The following is a 25571-nucleotide window of genomic DNA, read 5'->3' on the forward strand; positions in this document are numbered from 1 at the left end:
CGCTCTCAGTAGGAAAATGCTGTCTGACTGTTTCTGAACGTGTTTCCTGCAGTTCTCAAAATGTGACAGATTCTGCCAACAGAGGAAATGCAGCACTGATTTGTGTCTGTGAAGTCCACAAATGTTTTGATTCATTAACATCTCTAGCTGCTTCTGTATAGAGTCATCTGTGGAAAAAATCTTGCATAGAAAGTTTTTTTTTTAATAGCAGTTCAGAATTTAGCCCAACGACAGGTGGGATAGGCTCCAGTATCCCAGAGTGTTACGTCTCAGAGTCATATAGGGAAAATGTCCATCTTTTTACCCTATGCAGTGTAATGAGGTACAGGACGCTGGACACCCAGACAGACTTCACTAGAGGGTTTCACATTCAGAGACCTCAGTGACTATGAGGGAGTTTCAGCTCTCTTAGAAACTTGGGTATTTTTTTTTAATGGAGAAATAAGTCTGACATGATTCATGCTGAACTCACTGTTTAGATGTATTAGTCACGCTTAGTGTCTATCAGTCAGATACTCAGTCAGCTAAGCAGTCACCAGTCAGCTGTTCTTGTGCTTCTCAGTGCAGGTTGTTAACATGACTGCATTATTAAAAATGTTTTCGATCAGATTTATACTGTAAATATTTCCCAAATCCATAAAGATAAAAAAAAATCTAAGATGGTGGGAACGACAATAGCGTGTGTTCAGTAATGTATTGGCTTCTACTCAATAAACTGAACATCACGGTCAATATAAATACACATTTTATTATTGGAACTGCATCGGTCATTACAAAACAAACCATGAACAAAGTGATTACTGCAGTCACAGCAACAGCTGCTGGACAATACATTCAACAGTTCAACTTCTCATGTTTCAAACTACAAGAATACATTTTAGGTTTGCACAGAAAAAAAACAGGAACAAATATGAAGGCACATCTTTTGAGGGAACCTGGAATGTGTTTATAGGCACTTCATGAGGAAATAGAACCATCATACAGAATGACTCAAAAGTGCTAAAAGGTGATACAGGCATTGAGATGACAGCTGAACGAGTGCCTGTTTCATCCCAGCCAGACGTCAATGTAGGGACAGGTCTCTCCCAGACCAGTACACTGACATTTACTGGGTGCGCAGGGTTCCTACATCCAGATGACCTGCAGGGTCTAGAGCTTAATTAAATGCATTTATAGTGAGTAAATGCTTTTGGTGGGGGCCACCCTAATGAATGCAGACGTGGAGCCAGTAAGCCGTTGTCCACTAGAAAAGCAACTGATTTTAGGCTACATTTCCAAGGAGAATGTCCCAGGATGCATCAGTGCCTGGATTCTAACAAAATCAGTCACTTAGGTCAATCTTTACTTTCCTGGCTTCATGAACATAATAACAACCAGCTTTATGAATCAATGCTCCTCATTGGGCCGATGTAAAGTGCTATCTAATCAAAGTTATATGGTGGCTTGCTAAGCAAGTCAGTGGCACTGGGTCAGGTTTGAACGTAAAATATTTGTCGGGTTCAGGACAAAGTCAGACAATAGAATAAATAATCTCATCTCTTGACCTGCAGCGGCGTCACAATGCTACAGGTTTGAGAGCAGGGTCCCCTGTAGGCGATAGCTTAGTTTGCAATTAATGTACTGTATTGGCTTACGTCATTTGACCTTGATCATGGCAGCTGCAGATCACCCTGCCTGTAGTGTTCAATGGAGGAGAAAAAAAAAAAAAAAAAAAAAAATCACAGAACCTCAGCCTGAAGTCCAACACGTGGAACGAGCCAACAATAAATACAACTTAGAATACTAGGGTAATAAATGCTAAACTTTTCAATTCCGTTCACTTTGCAAATAAATCAAGTGTTAAAATGTCATTGCAATATAATATATTACCTGTGAAAGAACAAACAAGCCTTCATAATCTTGTGATTAATACGGAAGATCATAATTTAACATAAAAAGAAAACATATTCTATGGTATCATTAACGAGATAAATACGAAATAAAAATGCTTAAGATCAGCAATAAATACATTGATAAATAAGCAGTGATAGATAAATGCCTTACTCTGACGGCTTCAGGAAATAAACTAGACAATAATAATATCAATAATAGTTCAACACCGGGGAATCAACAGAAGCATTTACCCTTATGATTGCAGGCCCTGGACTGAGACACACCTGGGAAAGCGGTCAAAAAACGGCTGCTTCTTTGTAATCAGAACAATCAGCAGTTTGACGCCTAGCAGTAAAAGGCAGGAAATTAATGGTCTCTGCCTGCAGTTTTACATAATTTCATCCACGTTGAAAAAAAAAATAGACGTATAGACGTAGAAGTAAACCAACGCTTCAGTTCTGTCACTATCAAATGTGACTTTCTGAAAATTAATGTGAAATGACCCTTTAATCCCACCTATAGAAATTGTTTTGAGATTGTGTGCAATTCAAACCTATAGAGGTAGCCTCCAAGTAAGCTTTTCGTTTGCCAACAAGAGGACATGATCACAAGTCAGGAACAAAGTCCAGGCTTTACAAGGCACTTCAACATTTTGGGCCAGTAGGATACTTAAACATACACGTGCTGCCCGTCCTAGAGATCATAAACTATTTCATATTCTGAGCTACTTTTCACATTCGTCCTACCACGACACTGGTCCTTTAGCAACTGCTTTATCATACTGAAGACACTTGATCTGGATTTGGGGCATGGGATAAGAGACAATCCTCAAACAGTGAAGGGATCTGTTACTGTGATGTGATTAACTGGCTGCAACTTTTCCCAGAGCAGTCTACTTCTAATGTAAACAGGGCTAAGGAGGCGGGAGCCAGAAAGAACAGGGGATTTCACCTTCCAATCTTTTTCCACCACCCTCGTTCACCACGACCATCTCAAAACCCCGAAACGCAGACGTGTTAATCATCAGAGACAGACAGTCTGCTGAAGATGGGGAGGCGACGGGAGGCATCCAGGAGGGGAGACTCGGGGTCACTCTGACTGCCCAGGCTGCTTTGGTAGCCCTCCTGATCAGGCAGAGAGTCGGGGTGGCTGGGGGGGCTCTCTGGCGCTGGCTGGAAAGGGCAGGGGTTGGTTGGGACCAAGCTTGGGACGTACAGACTGGTGAGCTTCCGGCTGGAGTAGCTTATGGGACTGTTCAGCCACTCCGTCGGTTCTACGCCAGCGAACATGGGCGGAGGCGAGACCGAGGCGGGGCTGTCCATGGAGCCGCTGCAGCTGGGGAAGCCGGCGAAGCTGAAGCTGTGCTGCAGCCGAGGGCGCGCCATCTTGTTGAAAGCAGAGAGGGGAGGAGGCCCGCAGCGCTCCTCAGCGTTGTGGATGAAGTGGCAGCGAGGGCCATACGGACAGAAGCCGGCGGTGTGGAAGGTTCGGCACAGCTCAGTCTTGTATTTGGGGTGACGGCTCAGGCTCCGCAGCTCATGCATCCCGTGGGCAAACTGGCATTTATCGCCGTATTTACAGGTGCCGCTCTCCTCAAAAGGCCGACACAGCTCCGTCTTGTAACGGCTCGGGTTCACCTGGCTGCTGCCGCCTAGACACACCTGGGGGGCAGGACGCAGCCTGTCCCCCAGCTCCGAGTAGGAGCGCTGGCGGAAGCGGTTCTCCTTGTTGCTGTCCATCAAAGCGGAGGGATGCGTTTTAAAGCCGGTAAAGGTCCCGCTGGGCAGGCTGGCGGAGTAGCGGCGTTGAAACGGGGCTCCAGGGGAGGGCGCCCCCGCCACCGTCCTGTCCAGCAGGGGGCCTGCGCTGGTGCCTGAGGAGAGGCTGGCACTGGAGCATGGGACGGACGTCAGCTGAGGGCTGTCGCTGCTGTAGTTCATCTTACTGCTCTGTAAAGAGAGTCATGTGACCGTTCAATAAGCGCCGCACGTCTTCCCCAAGCATGTGTCAGCTCACTTTATAGCCCTCACTGGTCCATTGTAACAGTCCCAGGTGTCACGAGGTACTTTAATGCCGAGTGGACCCGGCTTCCGGTTTACTAACGCGTTAAAATTACCCTTCCAAACTCGGGCAACTTTCACAAGTGACTTAAAGTGACAGCAACCAGCAAAAATCATGCTTTGCATTAGAGGATATGAATCCAACACATGGTAAACATTACTGTATGCGGCTTGTGCAGGTTCCATCCTGCTGTGACCCGCTCATCCATTACGCCGACGCTCATCTAACTGTGGAGGACTTGAAGCCAAGCACGGGTGAAAACGCGCTAGAAAATGAGGCGTCGCGTTCAATGTCAGTGCGTCACTATCATTACGCTGCATTTAATTCAAAATTACTGCAGAGACAGCGACCAGAGCTAAAGCGAAGCCTCTGCTTCTGCACCGCCCCTTTACTTCCCTCGCTCGCCGGGTTTCAGTAACCAAACCCGGGCTTTTCGCCGTGTTGGCGTCGGTCACTTCACCTTCCTACAATTAAGCAGCGTCCACCCGTCGCACTTTGCGCCACTTTACTTTACAGACGTTATCTTTTACATCGACGAGCCTGAAAAACGTAGACTGGAACTGGCGTCAAAAGTTTACAGGAAGCTCCAAGTAAGCGGAGATGCTAAGCTAGCGTTAGCATGCCGCTCCAGACGGACGGCGTTTACCTTGGGAGACGCTTCCCTGTAGTCCAGAGCAGGGGAAATGGCGCTCGCCGTCATGTTTGCCGCTAGTCGGTCGGACTTGGTGCTAATTGTGCGCTGCTTAGTCCAGGTTCCGGTCCCCTCTGCCGAGCCGCGGCACTGCGCAGCTCCTTTTCAGCAGGCGGTGGGCGGACCCGGCGGAGCTGGAGAAGTGTGGCGGATGCGAGCGAGAGAGCCACGGGCGCGGGTGGTGCACGCGCACACGCGCGCGTTTCGTCAGCAGAGACATGATAATGGATATATATAATTGTTAGTCCTATACATTTAGAGCCACTACTTCCTTTCTGGTGGTGTGTAGAGATGATTTAGGTTAAAATACTATCATATTGTAATATCCATACATTAGTATGAAATAAACACCCCCTAAGCCATTTGTCTTGATGGCAGCACATGAGAATCTAAATTTTTTTGTGAATTGTCCCACGTGGCTCAGTTTTAATATCACTGCTTAAATGTGAAAACCAAACTCAGCAAGATGTTCATTTTTCCCCTCTTTTTGTTGAAGTTAAAAACATCTGTGTCTTGTGGGCACAGTTTGAGTTCTGCTAGATTTAGCCTTTAGCATAACAAACTATTGCACTATAATCCATTACACTATTTTAGGATTAATGTCACAAATGATGTGATTATGGTGTAACAGTAGGAGTTTCATCTCTGAGGTAATGGAAACAGGACATTTGGGCTTTTTCAAGTTCTGCAGTGCCAGTGTATCCCTGGTTCTTAAGAGCAAAAGAAAAAGATTAATAATTAAAATCAGAGTCAAATTTTCAAATTTTTGTTTATTGCCATGTACGGTGAATATTACACCATATTGGAATTTGCTTTGGTGGATTGGTGCTCACATAGAACATAAAGTTCATAGGACATAAACATAAACCAGTGAAGTAAGTGCAGCAGATTCAAACATTTAATGCAATTTAATACAAGGCAGGAGTGTGATACAGAACATGGCAGAGCAAGATAATGTTATTTCTTATTTAGGAGTCCACCGGCAGAAGGGAAGAAGCTGTTTTTGTGACATGAAGTTCTAGTCCGAACACACTGTTACATCCTGTCTGAGGGAAGTGGCCCAAAGAGTCCATGTCCAGGATGGGAAGAATCATCCGGGATCCGACCTGCACGTGGCAGAGTCCTTGACATGTGCAGGTCTTGCATAGATGGAAGGTTACAGCCAATCACCTTCTCTGCAGAGCACACAATGCATTGCACTCTTTTCCATTCCCTGACAGTTTATATTAAATGATATAAACTGTAAAGCTAAATATAGATATGTTGGCAGAACTGCATTATTGCCAAAACCTCTTTTCTATTTCCATGTACTAACAGGCCAATTCAACTGAGCCACTGCTAACAATTTTGAAATAATAACCTGTTGTACACTGTGTTGGAGAGAGTATTGTATCAATCTTGGCTTAGCATAGAATCAACATAGCATTAGTTCATTAGTGCGTAGGCTGGACTAAAAGCCAAGGACTTTGGGAATTATTGACTATAAATACATGACAATCAATATAACCACAGACAGAATCTTCCTTTGCAGAAGTTTTCTCTGCAGAGGTCATGGCCTCTTTGCAGACAATCTCATGTTTATCTCTTACTGCTGGCTGCAACCTCTTCATAGTGACGTTCCCGTGAATAGAAACAGCCTAAATAAACCAAAAGTATTAACTTACTGCAACACATGTCCTATTTTCCAATTCTTCTAAATGTATGCAAACAGAGAAAATGTGTGACTTGTATGGTACCGTTGTTCAGTCTGAAGTGGGTGGTGAGGGCACGGCAACAGACAGATGTCCCACAACAGTCAGCAGCCGCTTTACAGTGTTGTTTGTTCACCATAAAGCAGTGGAACATGACTTCCAGGAATCCGTTCTGCTTCCATCGCATGGAATTCTTCAGTAAAGGCAAGAGGAGCGTGGGAGTGTGTTTGCTGTTAGTTACAGGTCCCTTAGTGAACTGCCCAGAAAACGATGGAGGGTGACTGAGTCCCTGTGATGTCATGATGATGTCATACCACTCTTGTCTTCTTGTGATAACATGCCTGAAGCGCTAAGACGTGTGCACGCACATATGCTGTGTGTCACTGCAGACGTGGACCTGCTGGCAAAAGTCAAAGGAAGAACTCTTGACAGTTTGTTGCAGTTTGGTCCTCCAACCAGAGGGGGGCCCACATGGACTTGTTTGTTTGGACTTTTTCCAGAGTTCCAAATTGTAGATTTCCTGCTTTGCGGTGCCTTTTGTATTCAGATAGGATGGTCTGATTTGGTTTCTAGAACCAGCATAGCACCAGTTATACCTGGAGTGATTCAGGAATTATCTGTGTGCTGCTGTGTTCTTCTCTGCAGTGCAGGTAGGGTCCATTCACACTGAGTGGCAGAACTCACACTATTCTGTACAGTTACTACAATTTCACATTCAAATTGTACAATTTTGTACAAACACTGAGCCATTATTATGTTTTTTCTTATCATTGCAACTTTCTTAAAAAGATGTATGAAGGAACCAGAAAATGACTTGTGTTCCCAGAAAAATGGATCCTTGAACCCTGAAAAGAGCAAAGCAGACATGCTCCTCGTTAGCATGAAAGAAAAGAATAATTCACTCAAGGTTACAAGATAACTTTTCAAATGCTTGATTTTTTTGGTCCAGTTATTCTTTAGAAACTTCAAAACCATCTGTGGCCTTAGTGCAGAGCACAGGCGTTCTCCCTGAGCCTTAGCTCCAGCTCCGCCTTCATCTACGTGCAGCATCCTAGACGTGTTAGTATGTTCACAAACATTAAAAATCAGCGTTGACTACATTTCCTTCACCCTCCACAGACAACTGGACTAAATTAACCTATTGCCTGGTCCGGTAATGAACAGTGGAGAATGCGAGGACTGGGGTCAGCCTCTAATTCTCAACTATGAGAACTGCTTCCTCCAAGCCACAGCTCAGCACTCGACCCTAAATCAGCTGCTGTCCAGCGTTACTGAGTGTGAGCTGATTGCGATCAGCACCGTGTACTTGAATGTGACCAGCTTCCATGACCATGCCTGTGTTATGCTGGCTGGTGGCTGAACCCTGTGACCTGGTCAGAGTGGACCCGTCTCAGGCCCATCGCTGGGTGGTGGCAGGGAGGTCAGAGGCCTGATTCTTGTGGACACGGTCAGACCTCTCTGTGTGCATGTGCTGCCAAGACACTAAAGCAAACCAACGAGTATGTTGTAGGACTCAAACCCACCCATTTACAGGAATGAAGACATGTGGACCGCTGGACCAGCCGACCTCAAAGCTATTATCATCTGTGCAGTTTGATAAAGGACTCACCATAGGTCCATCATCAGGTCACCTCTGGCCATAGTGAGATGGTGGCGCCTTCCCATTTCCGTCCCACCGACCACAGCGAGCTCACCTCAGCCCTCATGATGATTTGTCAGGCTTAACAAACATGGATGGTAGGGAGCATTATTCAGTGTGTAGTTGTACAGAAATGGGTTCTGTATTGTTTATGATGGTTCATGGTGAATGTGTGTTAATGTGGCTAGTTGGTCAGCGCCATAAGAGGCAATGTTTGACCCTCGTTGTGAGGTCAGGAGCTGGTAGATCAGTAGGTGGAGCATCGGCCTGGGAAGCAGAAGGTCCAGTGTCTAATAGCAAGACACTACACACACTAGCTCCCAGGGCACTGACTGTGGCTGCCCACTGCTTCCCAGGGGATGGATTAAAATGCAGAGGGTAATTTCCCCAATGTGGGATCAAGGAACTTTAATTTTTATTTAATTCAGTCCTGCGCATGAAAACAGAAATGAATCAAATCCTCAGTTTAAACAGTGAACATTCAGCACATGCAACACACAAACCTAGAGACAGAATAGGTTTAATAATAGACAGGGAGATCAGAGAGCGGGGGGGGCGGGCAGATGCCAGTGAGACGTGAGCCAGAGGAGGAGGTTAGGCCAAGTAATAAAATTAGGAAAAATTGTTTTCAAGTAAAAAAGAATTTGAATTGACAAAATGACAAACATGTAGGAAGGAGCGCCAGAAACAATCTAGGGCCAATACAATTTTACTATTAAATCTACCACTATTACTATCAGATCATGTAGCCACTTCAGGGCAAAATGAGAATAATCTTTATTTAGGAATAAGACAAACTTGGACATGGACAAAACCACCGCGTGACGAAGGTCTGCTTTGATGCAGTTCTCCCTGGCAGCCAGCAGGTGTCGCTGTTCTGTCCACATGTGTCAAATAAAGCTTTGACGTAGGTCTCTATGGAATATTTACCAGACGGTAAATGGTAAATGGTCCTGCACTCGTACAGATCTTTTCTACGTGCTGGTACTCAAAGAGCTTCAACACTACATCTCATTCACCCACATGCAAACACTCATTAATTCACACGCTACGCAGCTTATGCTGAATCCAGGAAAACCTGGGATTCTGTGTCTCACCCATGGACACTCCAGCACCCGTCGAGAGCCAGGAATTGAACCATCGACCCTATGATTGGTGGACGACAGCTCTACTGCCCTGCTGATAAATGATGTTTTATCTCCATTTATTTCAGCGACAGATAAAACACAAGATACAAATGCAGCAGCGCAGATTCACGCCTCAGCAAACAGAGCTGCAGTGTAACAGGACACTAAAGGCCTGAAGCTCCATCTACAGGCGGCTCAGTGTGAGGATGTGTGGTAGCATATCTGTGATGAAGATGAACCAAACCCCAGGAGGAGTCGTCTGAGCCACAAACGTAACCCACTCTGATGCCAGACATCCAGCTCTGACAGCAAACATGCTGTTTGAATCTGTTTATGTCCTCTAAGTCTGTCTGAGTCTGTGAGTATTAGCTGGCGCTCACCCACAGGGGACACGTCCCCTCACTGAGCCAACTGTCCAAATCAGTGCAGTGGGTCTACGAGTGAAACAAGCTGTAACTTCCTGCTGTTTCTTCAAACGAGCTGCTTTCTCATCGATACACAGACGAGCAGGCGGCTTCAAGCGTGTGGAATGAAGCCCGTAAATACCAGGGACTTCAGGCCAACTCCATTCACTGGACTGTGGGTCCTTTGCTCCCCTACTCAGCATAACAGCATAATTGCATAACCATGTGTAATTATTGTGAGGGAACAACATGGTCAGCATTGAAGGAGGGTCAGGAGAAGCTCATAGTTTATGTTGAAGTTCATGTCTTCATTTAGATGGATAAAATATGTTAATCAATGTCAGACATTCCCAGGAAGTAAAGCATTAACACTTCAGGATTAATCTAGACATAGAACGTGTTGGTCACTGACATTAACCCATGTCTGAGGGTTCCAGTTGGACCAGTCATCATCGTCTGTGTGTTAACAGCAGATAAAGGGTGGAAATGAAACAGCTGCTGCTTCTGGAGGCACGAAGAGAAAAGCAAGCGAAGAGAACGGTGCAGTTCTGCTGAATGTCCAGAGGTTCCAGATGTGAGGTGGTCAGTGATGCAGCTCCTCTCCTCGTCTTTTCACGCTTCAGTAACTGAATGTTGCAATAGGTGACATATTATTTAAAGTGTTTTTGGAAGTGTCTGAATCCTTGGTTTTTACTGGTATAACAGTAAATATTTAGGCTGGGATTTCGGAGATCCCCCACATGACACACAAGTTTAGCGTTCTACTGGCTGTGCAGAACCTGCTGGAGAGGAGTCATCGTCCTTTGGGGACATGGTCACGCCTGATGCAGTGGTGCTTTAGCTTTTAACTCTGTCGGAGCGTTTTTGCATTCAGTACCGGACCTCGTACAGTTTGGTGTTTGTAGAAGCTGAATTATGACAAAAAGAAGTCTGAACAGGTTCCTGGCGCCATCTACTGGACCACAGAAATGCCACAGCCCAGTCAGACCTGGTGCTGAACTAACTTACCAATTTGAGTTAAAGCCTTTTCTAAAATACAAGTACACAACAATAAAACAATTAGACCAATGAGACGCGTGTTTTCAGACTAGTTGTCTTTGCAGCATTAATCCATCATGATACTGTGGTTAACAGTCACTCACCACTGGAGCCTGGACTCTATGTATGAGCAGTGTATCAGACAACTGTACCCGTTGGGATCTGTTCTCGTGTTCTGGTGGAACCTTAGCTCACATTATTGAGCATTCTAATTCTTCAATTCAAATTCATGTTCAATATTCAAGTCGCTTAAGATGTTCAAACCAACACTGGTTCCTATGGCCCGGTATCACGAGTGGAGTGTGTGGTGCTGTAATCACGCGATAGAACTGTAGGAGTCAGGTTCCACGGGCATTCCTCTTCTCACATCTGCTGTGTGTTTCAGACTACTCACCTGTAGCATGTTGTCACTCTCCTCACCCACGTTCTGTTTTCCATCATGTTGTTGTGTTCCAGTTGTTATTCATACTGCCTCTGTTTCTGTCTGCTAAGCGAGGCTTTGTGTTTGTGTTTCGGTTTTCAGTTCTTTGAATCCTTGTTGTTGTTGTTGTTAAGTATAAATGTACGCAGCGTCACTATAACTGGACTTGTTTTTGTTCTGTAACATCACTGCCGTTAAATAAATACGGAGTTGAATCGGCTGAGTCATTACATTTCCGTTAAAGCGAGCAGATCGCGTCTGGTGAGGGGAGGTGTTCTGCATTTCACCAGCGCGTTCCGACGACGGCTCCTCGTCTTTTAATGTCTACGGCGAACAGCACGTCGGAGCACTCCAGATGCCGTGGGATGGTCCGCGTGGACTCCGGACAGCCCCTCGCATCCGCGCTGATGTTCTCCGCCTCCGTGCTGGGTAACGTCTCGGCGCTGGTTCTGCTGGAGGTTCGGCGCAGGGGGACCGGCTCGTCTCTGTACCGCGTCCTCGCCTTTAGCCTGGTGCTGACGGACCTGCTGGGCTCCGTCGCTGTGAGTCCGGTCGCCTTAGTGGCGTACGCCCGGAGGAGGACTCTGGTGGGCATGGGTGAAGGCAGGGAGCTGTGCTCGTACTTCGGCTTCAGCCTGACTCTGCTCAGCCTCTCCACGCTGGCCATCCTGTGCGTAATGGCGCTGGAGCGCTACCTCTCCGTGGGCCACCCTTACTTTTACGAGCGGCACCTGAGCGAACGCCGCGGCTACGTCACCGTTGGCGTCGTTTTCACCGGCAGCCTGGTGTTCAGCCTCGGCCCCTTCGTGGGTTTGGCCGATTACGTGCAGTACTGCCCCGGGACCTGGTGCTTCCTGGAGATGAGCTACACGCGTGGACAGGACAGACTTTACATCGGCTTCTACGCGTCCCTGATCCTCGTCATGATCCTGACCACGGTCGCGTGCAACATACGTGTCATTTACCTGTTGGTGGTGATGCACAAACGGGGAAGGTTTCTCAGGCGCGCGCCGTCTGTGCGCCGCAGGTGTGTGTCCATGACGGAGGAAATGGAGCATCTGCTGCCGCTGGCGATCATCACTGTGGTCTTCATCTGCTGTACTTGTCCCTTAGCGGTGAGAGCTCAGTCATGTCACAGTGTGGCTGCGCGGTCAGATACCGTGAAAGCTCACTTCTTTCAGTTTGTTGAGTGGAGGGTTTTAGTCAATAATTCATTAACAGGTCGTTGGCTCCAACGCAGTCTCTCCCAGGTTCTGCTCTAGTGGCCTTTGAATCAAATGACCAAGGTTTAGAAATAGAGATATTTGTATTTTGTAGTTTTGTGAATTTCACAGAGAAATATTTTACATGTATTTGATATAAATAAAGGGCGTTTATAAACTGAGGCTAAACGTCATAATACAGTGTTAACAGTTACACTTGTAGAAATGTGTATATTAATTTGAGAGTTGCCCAATTTAAAGCAGTAATAACTTGCAACATTGACCTATTTCCTTTTAGTACATGCAGCACAGAGATAGGACTTTTTACTTTTTTGTTAAGAGATCTCACACCCACATCAAAACCAGAAGCAGAGGCCACGTCAATTTTGACCTTTCAGTGGTGATAGTTCAATAATTCAATTCTGCAGCTTGTTCATCCCAGGGAACACAAAAAAAAACAAAGATGAAGGTCCGTCTGAGATGAACTTAGACAATCACATCAGTCACCGACAGAATAACCAATGTGAGCACAGACAGAACCCAGGTACACAACTCATTCTGTTACTGCTGAATGAAGGCTGATGGTTGTGGTCTGAACTTGTACAGCACTTCTTTACTTGGTGAGTGACAGCTCTACCTCCTGAGCCACTGCAGCATGAAGCACAAGACCAGGAAGCTTCATCAAGTAATGCAGGAGATATTTTGTTTTATAGAGAGACATTTGTAAGACCCACAAAGTTAATTACTTGTGACACAGAATGACCTTTTGCTGAGACATGGGACCAATTTGTTACAGTCAGGTACAGAATTACCCTTAATCAGGTGAGTGTGGGTCCGATGACCCCCCACAGACAGAGTTAAACCCAGCCTCATGGTGAATAATAATAATAATATCAAGTTCATGACAAACTTAGCAGCAGTTAAAATCCAGCTCCTCAATAATACGGAGAGATGCGAGAGATTCTAACGTACCTTTCTGGCTTTACAGATCCAAGTTTACTTAAACATGACGGGCCGTCGCGAGGAGCAACACTCCGCTGACCTGGGTGCTCTGCGCTTACTGTCAACCCACTCCATCATCAACCCCTGGGTCTTCATCATCCTTCGTCCCTCCGTCCTGCGCATCATCTGGAGGAAGCTGCACAAACAGAAGAGCAAGCGTCCGCCATCGAGCGGGGGAATGAGCAAGGAGACAGGAAACAGGCCGCAGTGGGCATCTCCAGAGGCACCGCTTGATCAGTCACAAGGGTCACGGTCAGCGCCAACGGTCAGAGAGCTGAGCGCAGGCGGCCACTGTGAGGTCACATGACGCGCTCAGACGGTGAGACCAGGAGACAGCAGAAGATCAAACACGGTGTTTGAGTTCCAGCTGAGTGCTAAAGCAGCCCTCATGCTCTGGCACGCTATTCAAGCTACAACCGAGTGCTAGTTATTCTTTCATTGGTTCTATGTGCAGCTTCAGACCCCGTTTACATCCTGACAGATTGGAAAGAAGAACTCAACCTTCAGACAATGTTACCTGAATGAATGAGAATCTTCACTGAAACAATGGCTCTTAGCAAAACATGAGCCCCAGGTTTGTGTGAATAGAATAGAATAGAATAGAATAGAATAGAATAGAATAGAATAGAATAGAATAGAATAACCTTTATTGTACTGTACACAACTAAATTGGCTCTTGGTGCAATCAGACAGTGCAGTACATTAGAATATAGATATAAATACTCTATCCAAAAATAGACACAGATGTCTCACACTGTCACATAGTCATCGTATAAATGTAAGTATTGCACAGGTCTGGTCCGTATTAGAGTGTTATGTCATGTTTAGTTTCAAGTTTAAGTTAGTGGTCCAACCGTCCTGTCTGTGTTCTGTTAATGGTTCAATCATTCTGTGTTCAGTTGGTGATCTCGTTCTCTTCCCCCTTCCTCATTCCTGTACCCCAACCGGTTCTTCTTTTTTTTCCTGCACACTGCTGTAAATGCTGTAAATTTGAATTCAAACTACAAAATAAAAAAAATATTTATTGGTTGAATTTAAAGGCATGTTAAAGCGGGATGAGTTTTCAGAGGTGGCCATTCACGTTTTCTTTGTGATTAGATCCTCGAGGGCAATGACTATAAATCACTGTATTAAAGACATAAGTTATATTTATATGTTTTACTCACCAGAATTTAGGAGCTGGACTGAGTGGTTAATTTCTCCACTGTAAACATGCTGTTCAGTGGCAGCTGGACTTGCCTTTTGGTCTTGGTGATTCTTTGCTTCCATCCAGCAGCTTGTGGCTGACTCACTGGGGAAGCAGGTTGAAAGGTCAGCACATTGACATAAACATCTGTTTCACCCCTCAGCTGAACCTCTTGTTATTCTTGCCCAGGATGTTAACGCTGCTCTCTGTGCAAAAGAGCAGATGGCTGCTGTTTAGTCTCCTACATGCGATCTGTATACGCATCCCTGCACATACTACTAACCTACATCACTGCTGGTTTTTGGGGAAGACTAGTTTTTTAGGATTCTGTGTTCCAAACTCTATTCAGTTCTAATCTCTTTTGAAATCATGACGCACATTATTACTATAGAGTTTGTCCAATAATAAACATGCTGTAAAACCTCATTCACTTTATTTTTCACTTTTTTCCTTAAATGCCACAGCTTGGTCCTTAAATGTTTAGCCTCAGCCTCGTGCCTGAAATATTATGATAATGGAGATTTTTCCCAGGCTCAGTAACAGGATGTGAGGAGAACAGGGTGTGAGAACATCACATCTACCCAGACCTTTGACCACTGTTTACATGCCACTTTGATTTAATGCTGGTGGTCGGCTTCAGACATTCAAACAAGAAGCACTGGGGAGCTCAAAAGTTGAATCTCTCAATTAATACTCTCACCTAAGGTTTCAGCAAACCAAGTTTCAGCTTTGCATGTCAACTGCTCCCCATCAGGCCGCTGCATGGATGCTGAGGACTGAGGACACAACAGATACAGCTCAGAGCAATATTGTTATAAATGATTTGGTCATAAGATTTTTAGAGTAATGCTTTCACCTTATCAAAGATTTACTGCAAATGACAGCTTGTGGAAAATGCCAATCCCATCAAACTCTATAACTTGACTGCTCCCGTGTGAAACAGCTACTGGTGCAAACCATCAGCTGTTGTACATTCCCCAACCAGTTGGGCTGTTCACAAAATTACAACAATACTTATGATAAGATCTTGATAAGAATCAAGAATCAGTTCACGTATTTGCCTATAAGTTTGCTAATGTGACTTCACAGCTCTCACTTTAAAAAGTGAGAATTACTTCAGTCGTCTGAAATGATTATAAAACACACAGAAGAGATCTAGATCTAGAGCAGCTTCAGAGAGGCTGTAGTTCTGGTAGATCCAGCCCACGTGGGTTAGGAATCAGAATTATAGGAGTGCGCGTGACAAACACCCTTCAGCAATCAGCATCAGTTCACTTTACAGGTCTGGTGTTTGTGCGCCACACGTGCACACGAGGGAAGCAATGGGCGCGCGGCCGTAGGCAGCAAACAGTGTAGTGACGCTGCGCTTTCCCAGCATTCAGTGGGGCAAAAGTTATCATGGCGGATACCAGAGAAAAAGCGCTTCAAGATTACAGGAAAAAATTACTTGAACATAAAGAAGTTGACGGCCGATTAAAAGAATGTAAGGCACATTTTCACTCCAACGTTTAAGGTGTTGCAGATATATATGCACTTCGTTTTTGCTTATTTTAGGTAATAAGGGCAGCCATCATCGGTTAGCTAGCCGGCTAGGTATTGCTTTGTCATGCCATTAGCATTTTCGTAGAAATGAATGGAAGCAACTGATGAAAGCTAGTTGGCAGCGTTAGCTTAGAAAAAGTACATATATTACAAATGTAGGCTTGATTTGTATAACGATATACATATGAGACACACACACACACACACACACACACACACACACACACACACACACTGCAATATGTATTTAGGTAATGAAAATGTTAAGACAACTGGAGACAACGAATTTATGGCCTTAGTAACTAACTAAATAAATAAATAGTTAATCATAACCTAGATGTGTAAGAATGTCTGATTTTCTGCATTGTCTGTTCCAGGACTCGGACTGTATATGATAGTATGTGCGCTGCTCAAATAAGTTTTGTTTGTTTTCCAGTGAGAGAACAGCTGAGGGAACAAACTAAACAGTACGAGAAGTCAGAGAATGACCTGAAGGCTCTACAAAGTGTTGGTCAGGTAATGATACAAATAAGTCTACATAAGATTACTCACTCTGAGGTAATGCTAACCAGATATCGTAGTGATAGACTACTAGAGAAAGTGGGCCATAGTAGTAGATATTGCAAAGTGACGGTAACATCAGGAAGAAACAACACAAGAGGCCTGAGAAATAGCAAGTGCTGAGAGAAGAACTAGAGTAGATTGTAAGGTGAAGGCACTTGGTCCCCCACACAAACCCTAAGGTAGGAGAGTGACTGCATTATGTTGGAGGAACAAGATCAGAGGCTGTAGTTCTAGAAACATCTAAGACACTGTGCATGACTCTCACGTTCAAGAGGACCTGAGCTTGAATGAGTATGTATGTTTCTATAAATACACTCATATGCTATATTGGATTGAATTAGTCTGCACTGATGTACCTGGCTAAGTGGACAGTGTATATGTGTATATATTTTTGTTTTTAATAACCATCTTAATTCCTTTTTTCTTTGCAGATTGTTGGAGAAGTGCTGAAACAGCTAACTGAGGAGAAATGTAAGTTAATTAACATATAAGGAACATGTGTATCTTTTGCACGTTGTTCTGTTTTTTTTTCCTTGTTTTTTTCATCTCTAAACCTTGGTACACATTGATGTATCATAATCAGCAGTACTTCAGTAATGGTCAGTATGAGCTGTACATACTAATGAGTTGTTCTAAGTAAAAAGAGTGACATGTATGGAGGCACCACTAATACTGAAACTGCAGCAATGCATCGAGTGAAGTACAATCTGCCAGTTCTCCACTCCGAATTTGCCACCACTTGTAGCTTGGCAACTCATTGACATCATGACACAACTTTGTTCACTTTAGATATGTAATTTTAAAATGCTTATGTTGTGTTTATTTTTTCTCCAGTCATTGTCAAGGCGACCAATGGGCCACGATATGTGGTTGGATGCCGCAGACAGGTGAGTGCAAAACAGACAAAAATCCAGTACTAATTGTATATTTTACTTTTTGTGTTGTAAGCCAATATGTATTTGTCTAGTGACCAAACCTTTGTTACACCATATCACATTAACATCAGCTGTGAACAATTCCAAGAAGCTGTAAAATTAACTCAATACGTTATTTTGTTATTTATTTTGTCGAGATAATTTGATGATTGTCTTTTACAGGAGAAACACTGTAAAAAGTATGATACTTAATTAGTGCGGAAATTTCTATATTTCCAAAGGTCTCTCTCTAAGATCATCTCTGTATTTAGAATTTGAATGATAATCTCTACTACTTTCTGTTGTTGTAGTTGGACAAGTCCCAGCTCAAGCCAGGCACCAGAGTGGCTTTGGACATGACTACACTCACTATAATGAGGTAGGCTAGATATATTGGTCACATAAGATAAGAGCCAGCTTTTTGTTAAGCAACTAGCAAAATCAGTAGAAAAGCTGTGAAAAGAAACTGGGCTTCTTATTGTGTTTTTTTTCTGCTCTTACAAAGGTACCTACCCAGAGAAGTAGATCCTCTGGTGTACAACATGTCCCACGAGGACCCTGGCAGTGTCTCCTACTCTGAGATTGGAGGCTTGTCTGAACAGATCCGTGAGCTGAGAGAGGTACATTAAACCATTAAGTTACAGTTACATTTACACAGGGCTTTGTGATTTTTGACGTTGATTTAAGGAATTTTACTTGAGATGATTATCAGACAGGTTGTGAAATCCTGTATATGTTTTATCTCCATTTAATCTGAAATGTGTTTGCTCTTATTTTTTTTGCAGGTAATTGAGTTGCCTCTTACCAACCCTGAGTTATTCCAGAGAGTGGGGATAATCCCTCCCAAAGGCTGCCTACTGTATGGTCCTCCAGGTAGGTTTTTATTAGAATGTATAACACTCCAACATTTTATCATTTAAGTACATGTGGAGTTTACATGTTTTCCTGTGTCTACTTGGCGTTTCTCCCACAGTCAGGTTGACTGGAGCTGCTCCAGATCTTCACAACTGAACAAAACTCTATGCTTGCTTTTGTTTATTTGTAAAATTGTGGGAACTTAGTTCTTCTTGGAATTTCTTTGGCTGAAGATGCCTAAATGAAGATGGTATTTCTTGACATCCTATTTTTATTTGGGTAATAATCAGTGTTTTTTTTCTGTAACAGGCACTGGGAAGACTCTTCTTGCGAGAGCAGTAGCCAGTCAGCTGGACTGTAATTTCCTCAAAGTGAGTGTCTGGTCCTCTTGCAGGTCATAGCTCCGTACTGCAGTGCAGCCAGTCAGATAGTGGTGACGGTCTGTTTATGCTGCAGGTGGTGTCCAGCTCCATTGTGGACAAATACATTGGTGAAAGTGCCAGGTTGATCAGAGAAATGTTCAATTATGCCAGGGACCACCAGCCATGCATCATCTTTATGGATGAGATTGACGCCATTGGTGAGTGATGCTGAGAATATAGCTGTAATTTAGATTTAACTTAGTAAAACTTATCATATTACATAAAGTTTGCATTACATAATTTTCTTTATTTAGAGTTTTGTTTTCATTGGTGCAGAGGTTATTTCCTATAGCTCATCAATTTCATAATGGGGTCCAGTCTCATGGTGTGTCTGAAGGTCTCAAACAACTATGTCTATCACTATTGTTGGTGCTAGACATTCATAAATAAATGGAGACTGTTAGTTGTTGTCCTGCTGATCTTTAAACTCTTCATCTGTAGTTTAGAGCTAACGTGTGTGCATGTTGCTCCCTGTAGGTGGCCGCCGGTTTTCTGAGGGAACCTCTGCAGATAGAGAGATCCAGAGGACTCTCATGGAGGTAAGTAGGCTCGTTAGATAAGAAATATATATTTTTTAGTCTTGTCTCCATAATCTCTGACTTTCACTGTTACACTGTCAGCTTTAGTAATATCATTTATTTATCCTCAAGGGCTTTTATACATAGGGTTTGTTTTGGACAGGTTGCAACTTTATCATAGGACCAACGAACGGCAGGTCACCCACACAGACCGCAGGAGAAAATGCTATCCCCCTCTGACCACCTAGCTAATGTGCTGCTTGATGAGATTGAATAAAAATAAAATATGACAAAGGGACAGACAAGAGCACAAGCACATTCTGGTTGTACAATAGCTTACATTAACAGCCACATAGGTTGCAGGTCCTGAACCCAGTACAGCTTCAGTGGGAAAGCGCTGCTCGTTAAGTGTTGCAGAAAGCAGCATGTTTGAGTCATTGACAAAACACAGTGCTGAAACACTTTACATAGACATTAATTAATAATGGCCTAACATATCGCGTGCATCTGTGTCCTGTCAGCTGCTGAACCAGATGGATGGCTTTGACACACTGCACAGAGTCAAGATGATAATGGCCACCAACAGACCTGATACTCTGGACCCTGCGCTACTGCGGCCTGGCAGACTGGATCGTAAAATCCGTAAGATGTGCTATTCCTGCTGATCATCTGTTTTGCTGCATGTGCTCAAAGGGAATCAACTAACAAAATGTTGCTCTGTTTTTATTTATTTATTTTTAGACATTGAACTGCCAAATGAACAGGCTCGTCTAGACATCCTCAAGATCCACTCCAGTCCCATCACCAAGCACGGGGAAATAGGTTAGTGCTCATGTATACAGCCTCAAGTGTAAACTCCTGAAGATGAAAGTAGGCTGACAGTCGGTGCATTTACATGCATTCATGTAATCAAGCTACTCAGAAGTAGAATTAAAATATACAGGATAGGTTAAACATGCCTGCCTGGGCTTTTCAACAGAACTAATCCAGGCCTATTTCATCACACGTTTGCCAAGCTTAGCTAAGCTTAGCTATGTGCAGATAGTTTCATATTATTGTTTAAGACCAACCACATCACAGAATTAAACAGGGGTTACATTCTTTTTACCCAAGCAGCAGCAGCTTATCATGGAGATGAATGGAGAGGTGAAGCGTACAATTAGCAAAAACACTCATGGATGCTATTATCTGAGTAAGAGTAAAAGCTTGTCAGTGGTTGATTGAATGTTTAAGTATTCTAGGAATAATTAGCAGTGCTTCAGAGAAAGAGGTGTAGCCTATAAATACTGTGGATGAAAACACTTTGATGCCCAAATGCTCGTCTGACTGCTTACATGCCTTCATTGTCTACGTACAGTGGATCACTGTTGAGAGAAACTACTGAAATAACCTGTTATATACTACACTGCACAGTGAACTTTCTCATCAGCCATTAATCACAATAAATGCACATATTGTTTTATAACAAAATACACCCTGGCGACAACAAATAATTAATAATAATCAAAATGAGGCAACATATTTAAAGCAGCTAAATTAAGGTCACCGGGGTTAATCTGTCTGGAATGTTTTTTTGTTCTGACCAGGCTGGCAAAGAACCTCCATTGTAGATTTTACTAGATAATCAAGTATATAAAATATATATATATATATATATATATATATATTTCTTTGTAGGCGCCTTTCATGACACTCAAGATCACTGTACAATTTAAATCACTTTAAGAAGTACAACAAATGTCACATGGTAGATAAAAACACAACAAAAAACAGAAGCAATTACACTAAAAGATCAAAATAATAACTGTTAAAAGTTAGGCATCTGTTGCTAGGGGAAGGGATTTCCATAGATTTCATTCAGTCACTCTGCCCTCCCATATTTGTGGTGGTTAGCTCCTCTAACTCCCTACCCCGATTACGGAAAACAGTTTTTTTTTTTTTTTTTAAGTAATCCAGCTGTAACCTAGTCAGTTCAGTGACTGCAATGGTGCAGTTGAGTACAGATGCCTCTATCAACATTCCTTCCACAGCAATAGGACAAGCTTTAGGATGTGCACAGTGGGCATTTAAATATAAGATCAGGGTCTTTGATGCCTGCACTGACAAGTCAACTACCTGTGGTTGTTTTTAGATTTTGAAGCCATCGTGAAGCTGTCAGACGGCTTCAATGGAGCTGATCTGAGAAACGTGTGCACAGAAGCAGGTAGGACACGTCATTACTATTCATTTGCTCCATATTCTGCATGCAAGTCTTTGTTTACGCTGACTTGTTTTGTAGGTTTGTTTGCCATCCGCGCTGACCGTGAGTATGTCACTCAAGAAGACTTCATGAAAGCTGTACGGAAGGTGGCTGATTCAAAGAAACTGGAGTCCAAGCTGGATTACAAGCCTGTATAAATTCTCCTCTCTACCTGATGTTTTTGTTTATAGCATTGTTTTGGGTTTGCTGTGTTCTGTGCTTCTTGGCCAGAAACCTGTGAGTTGATGTTTATGGGAAACAACAAGGAAGAATAAAGTTTTTAGTCACAAACAAGTGACTTCCAACAGTAACCTTTGTTTCCACTTGTTGGCCTGATCCACCTCAGTGAGAGACTGATCAGTCCTACGTCACCAGACCTTTTACAACATCACTTGTACTGAAATATACCATTATAAGGACACAGTCTTTGTTTGTTCCATTATTACCCTGGTTGAAAATAATTTTACACTTGTTATGCTCCAAGCTTTTTTTCAGGCTTTTCAGCTAATGTGGTCCTTATCAACAGATGACAGTTTGATTGGCGGTTTAGAAGAATCAGCCTACGTGTTGGTCATGTAGACAGAAACTGCTATCAGAAACAAATAGAAAGTACCCTGATACAACTTGCTGAGTGTAGACTTCCTGTATCTGTCCCTATAAAGAGCCTTAACGTCTGCTCTTCTTTTGATCTGACTGTTTCCATCTGTCAAACATTTACCAATAAAACAAGAATTACTATTAAATAATTTTGACAAAAATGGTGCATTTGTTTTTAAAATCCACAGGATTTAAATTTAGCAGAAAACCCCACATAGTGTATGATCTGGACAGGATTAAAATCCAATCCTGTGTGGACAAATCCACAGTTAACTTGTGTGCATGTTCATGTAGTGTACCACAGTCAAAGAGAGAAGTCAAACTTTTGTCAAAAGAATCTTTCTTACACATCACAGCTGCCTAGATCCATCGTGTACACAAATTACAGATTGGGAACCAGTTGGCTGTAGTTAATAAATACTGAGCTGGTCCTGTAAAAAGTCAAATCATAATACACAAGGTGGAGAACAAATATTCTGTACATGAAAACATCCAACTACATACTTTACAAGTTAAAAATCAACTAAAAGTCACAAGGCTCATCTATACATTCACAGTGGTACTTTTAAGTATAGACATAACCACATGTATGCAAGTGTCTGTGCTGATGGTAAAACCTATGCTGCAACAAGGCATATTTGTGACTCATCTAAAATTGTCAGCAGCAAACAGAATTGAAAAAAAAAAACACCACGAGATACCACGGTGTATATCCTAAACTGTACTGTTTTTGCTGCAGGCAGTTTAGAGTCCCTGTTCCACAGCTGGCTCCCATGTGAGAGCAAACGACTCTATGACAAAGGCCCTGCAGATGGGACAGTGCTGGAAGTGTGACACGCAGCTGTCGCACACGCAGGCATGCCGACAGGGCAGCAGCACCCTGTTCACTGCTGCATTCTGACACACCACACAGTCTCTGCTTGTCCCCTCTGACCAGTCCTCAGCTTCCACTTCCCTCTCTGGTGACACTGGTCTCAGTCCTGCTTCACTGGCTGCCTCAGTGTGCTCACTGAGAGAAGGATTCTGCTGTGAGTCAGGAGGTCCGAAGCTCCCGCTGTCAGCTGACATGAAGAGGGGCTGCAGTGGAATGCAGTAGTATGAATTTAGATAACAACAAATGACCCCTGAGTTACCAGCTCAAAGTATATCTACACTTTTTTGCTTAATTGACCTACTCAAACTGGCCAAAACCCATTTGACAGAGTGACCAATCCACGAGAAGATAATAATAATGAATATGTAGAAATTATCACCACCTCGTAAAATTTGAATGTGTCCATAACATGTTCCATAACCTGTAGGGCAACAACCTTGCTGCTTGTGAATCCAGAATGTGGTGACCACATATCTAACCACAAATAGACATAAACCAACAGAACAGTTTGAACCAAACTCTGGCATACCTTTAGCTCGTACATGCTGCCTTGTGAGGTTAGAAGGTGCTGAAAGAGAACCCTTGCAGAAAGACAGTGCTTGTCATCTGGAACATGAATAACTGTCACACTGGCCACCTGAAGGAAGAACATCATGAATTCCTGCAAATGCTTAAATTGCTTCTAATAAAGAATCATAATAGGAGTATAATATTGAATCCAATTTGTTTCCATACTAGCCATCAAAAGGCTGATGAAAAGAATAGGAATAACTTTATTAGTCCCACAAGAGAAATTTAATTTTTATAAAATTACAATAAACAGCAAACTTCATTGTGTCAACATGAGTTCTACTCACAATGTTGTATTTGTCTCTGGCATCTGGCTCTGCAAGCATCAACACAGCCACAAGAGGATAGTGTTTCCTGGGTAACGACCCAAAGTCTTTGATCCCCTGGTCAACAGGAAGCTGTGAGTGGAGTTCCTCTCTGTCTTCACTACCAATACTGACAGTCTGGGGTCAAAGAGGCCAACATTAAGAGTCAAGACGTTATATGAATAGTAAGTAAATAGAAATAACTACATGAAACATTTACTTATCAGTAAAGTAAATTAACAGTGCTTTGCTATCATGTAAAGGATACTGAAAGCTCTGGTGGTGGTGGTAACGAAGGTGTAGAGCCTCCTGGAAATGCTGAGGGGTGCTTAGCTTTAGTCCTTGCTGGTGAGCCTGCAGCGCCTCCCACAGTGCACTGACCTCACAGCCCCAGAAACAGCTCAGGACACAGGGCTCCAAACAGCAAAGCCTCAGCGATATGCCATCTGCAGAGAGTGGTTGGAACGGTCATTATGGCAGAGGGGATGCACACACAACCATGTACTGCATATACTTTTACTTCTCTCAAATGCTTGTGTTGTGTTCCAAAAAATATCAACACTTCAAATCAACACTGAACTGACTTCCACCTCAGTTACTGTCATACTCATAGCTGGTTCTCACCAGTGACTGATGCTGGCCCAGATCCCAACTCAAGGGCAAAGGGATTTGTCACTTGAACCATTTGCTTCTCTGGTTTTGGTAGAATAGACTCTCTCTCATCATGGCTGCGAAGGATAACAGGGACATCAAAACCAAACCTGCAGCACAGGAGGCAGGAGTTTAGGAAGTGTGAAACAGTACAAAATTTGTTTCCTTCCTTTCGTCCTTCTGCTGACGAGTATACTAGAATATATAGAGCATTATGGTCGGGATGTTTGTGGATTCATGTCCTGACGACTCCTTTCTGACACTTCAAACAATGCAAAGAAAGAGAAGGAACCGCTCTGCCTTCTTGGCCATCGCAACTCTTGTCTGTATTATATCGTACAAGCAGCTCTGTTGTTGTTGTTGTTATTTTTTGTTTTTGTTGTTGTTTTTGTTGTGTGCGCGCGCGTGTCACGATCCATTGTGCGTATGCATTACATGATAATTACTACTAGTGCCTTTGTTTATATATAGCCAATACACTGGTTTGTTTCCGTTTTACATGAGCTAAAAAGACATTTCAAATGTATCTTTTCTTACCTTGTGTTTTGCAACTGTATGAAACAGAGGACGAGTAGTTCTTTAATAATTATGTTAGATTATAAACATTTCCAAAAGGATACCTCCAAAGAGCTACAGGTGTACTTTTGTGTAAATATAATGTGAAAATATTGCATCAGACTGATGTTAAGCTAACTTGGTGGATGTCACTTACCAGCCAAGCACCATGGCAGCGGTAACAACAAAACACAAAGAAACCACACTGATGTAGAACAACGGGGAGTACTCGTACAAGGTCACTAGGAAAACAGCTGCCATTTCTAACCAGCTATGTCGCATAAAAAGCTAAATTAATAAAAAGCCCTCCTGTAAACATTAGCAATGACAGCCATGACAGGAAGTCTTCGGCTAAAACTACGGTGGCCGAAAGGTTTAATAAGTCACTACAAGTAGTATTGTGTTGTAAAAATGTCATCCTACCACCGATATCTTTGTGTAGTTAATTCACGGACATGCTTTAAACTTAACTATTGTGCTTGTGAATTTCAGACGAAAAGTCCATTCGGAGAAATTATCAAGCAATTGGTATATCAAGCAAGTCAGAAACAATCAGTGTGTCAGAAAAAATCAATGTGTGTTAAACGCACCTTCAAAAGAAAAGTGTGAAAATAACCGTCTCGAAAAATGC

At 43.2% G+C, this 25571-nt stretch overlaps 4 protein-coding genes and 2 long non-coding RNA genes across 6 annotated transcripts; 2 read left to right on the forward strand and 4 right to left on the reverse strand.

Moving 5' to 3' along the window:
• Nucleotides 1-727: 727 nt before the first annotated feature.
• LOC114849436 (mRNA decay activator protein ZFP36L1-like) lies at nucleotides 728-4768 on the reverse strand. Its single transcript, XM_029140894.3, has 2 exons — nucleotides 4580-4768; nucleotides 728-3821 (listed from the first exon to the last, which is right to left on the reverse strand). The coding sequence occupies exons 1-2, from the start codon at nucleotides 4631-4633 to the stop codon at nucleotides 2889-2891; spliced, it is 987 nt and encodes a 328-aa protein (XP_028996727.1). The 5' UTR covers nucleotides 4634-4768; the 3' UTR covers nucleotides 728-2888.
• Nucleotides 4769-5393: 625 nt separating this feature from the next.
• On the reverse strand, nucleotides 5394-11045 carry LOC129603724 (uncharacterized). Its single transcript, XR_008693918.1, has 3 exons — nucleotides 10918-11045; nucleotides 7925-8035; nucleotides 5394-7160 (listed from the first exon to the last, which is right to left on the reverse strand). It is a non-coding gene; the product is annotated as an uncharacterized LOC129603724 (long non-coding RNA).
• Nucleotides 11046-11264: 219 nt separating this feature from the next.
• Nucleotides 11265-14753, forward strand: LOC114850065 (prostaglandin E2 receptor EP2 subtype-like). The gene is made up of 2 exons (XM_029142023.3): nucleotides 11265-12059; nucleotides 13135-14753. Exons 1-2 carry the CDS (start codon nucleotides 11265-11267, stop codon nucleotides 13453-13455), a joined length of 1116 nt encoding a protein of 371 aa, XP_028997856.1. The 3' UTR covers nucleotides 13456-14753.
• On the reverse strand, nucleotides 12313-14441 carry LOC129603725 (uncharacterized). The gene is made up of 3 exons (XR_008693919.1): nucleotides 14315-14441; nucleotides 13119-13284; nucleotides 12313-12794 (listed from the first exon to the last, which is right to left on the reverse strand). It is a non-coding gene; the product is annotated as an uncharacterized LOC129603725 (long non-coding RNA).
• Nucleotides 14754-15656: 903 nt separating the features above from the next.
• psmc6 (proteasome 26S subunit, ATPase 6) lies at nucleotides 15657-22134 on the forward strand. Its single transcript, XM_029141511.3, has 14 exons — nucleotides 15657-15817; nucleotides 16313-16392; nucleotides 16872-16911; nucleotides 17275-17327; nucleotides 17666-17733; nucleotides 17860-17974; nucleotides 18140-18227; nucleotides 18519-18580; nucleotides 18666-18789; nucleotides 19109-19170; nucleotides 19671-19791; nucleotides 19891-19971; nucleotides 21281-21352; nucleotides 21428-22134. The coding sequence occupies exons 1-14, from the start codon at nucleotides 15733-15735 to the stop codon at nucleotides 21544-21546; spliced, it is 1170 nt and encodes a 389-aa protein (XP_028997344.1). The 5' UTR covers nucleotides 15657-15732; the 3' UTR covers nucleotides 21547-22134.
• A 174-nt stretch (nucleotides 22135-22308) lies between these two features.
• On the reverse strand, nucleotides 22309-25313 carry cgrrf1 (cell growth regulator with ring finger domain 1). The gene is made up of 6 exons (XM_029141512.3): nucleotides 25098-25313; nucleotides 24359-24495; nucleotides 24003-24180; nucleotides 23717-23864; nucleotides 23389-23496; nucleotides 22309-23062 (listed from the first exon to the last, which is right to left on the reverse strand). Exons 1-6 carry the CDS (start codon nucleotides 25220-25222, stop codon nucleotides 22730-22732), a joined length of 1029 nt encoding a protein of 342 aa, XP_028997345.1. The 5' UTR covers nucleotides 25223-25313; the 3' UTR covers nucleotides 22309-22729.
• Nucleotides 25314-25571: the final 258 nt, after the last annotated feature.

The sequence above is a fragment of the Betta splendens genome, chromosome 24 (genome assembly GCF_900634795.4).
Source record: "Betta splendens chromosome 24, fBetSpl5.4, whole genome shotgun sequence".
NCBI classification, from domain to species: domain Eukaryota; kingdom Metazoa; phylum Chordata; class Actinopteri; order Anabantiformes; family Osphronemidae; genus Betta; species Betta splendens.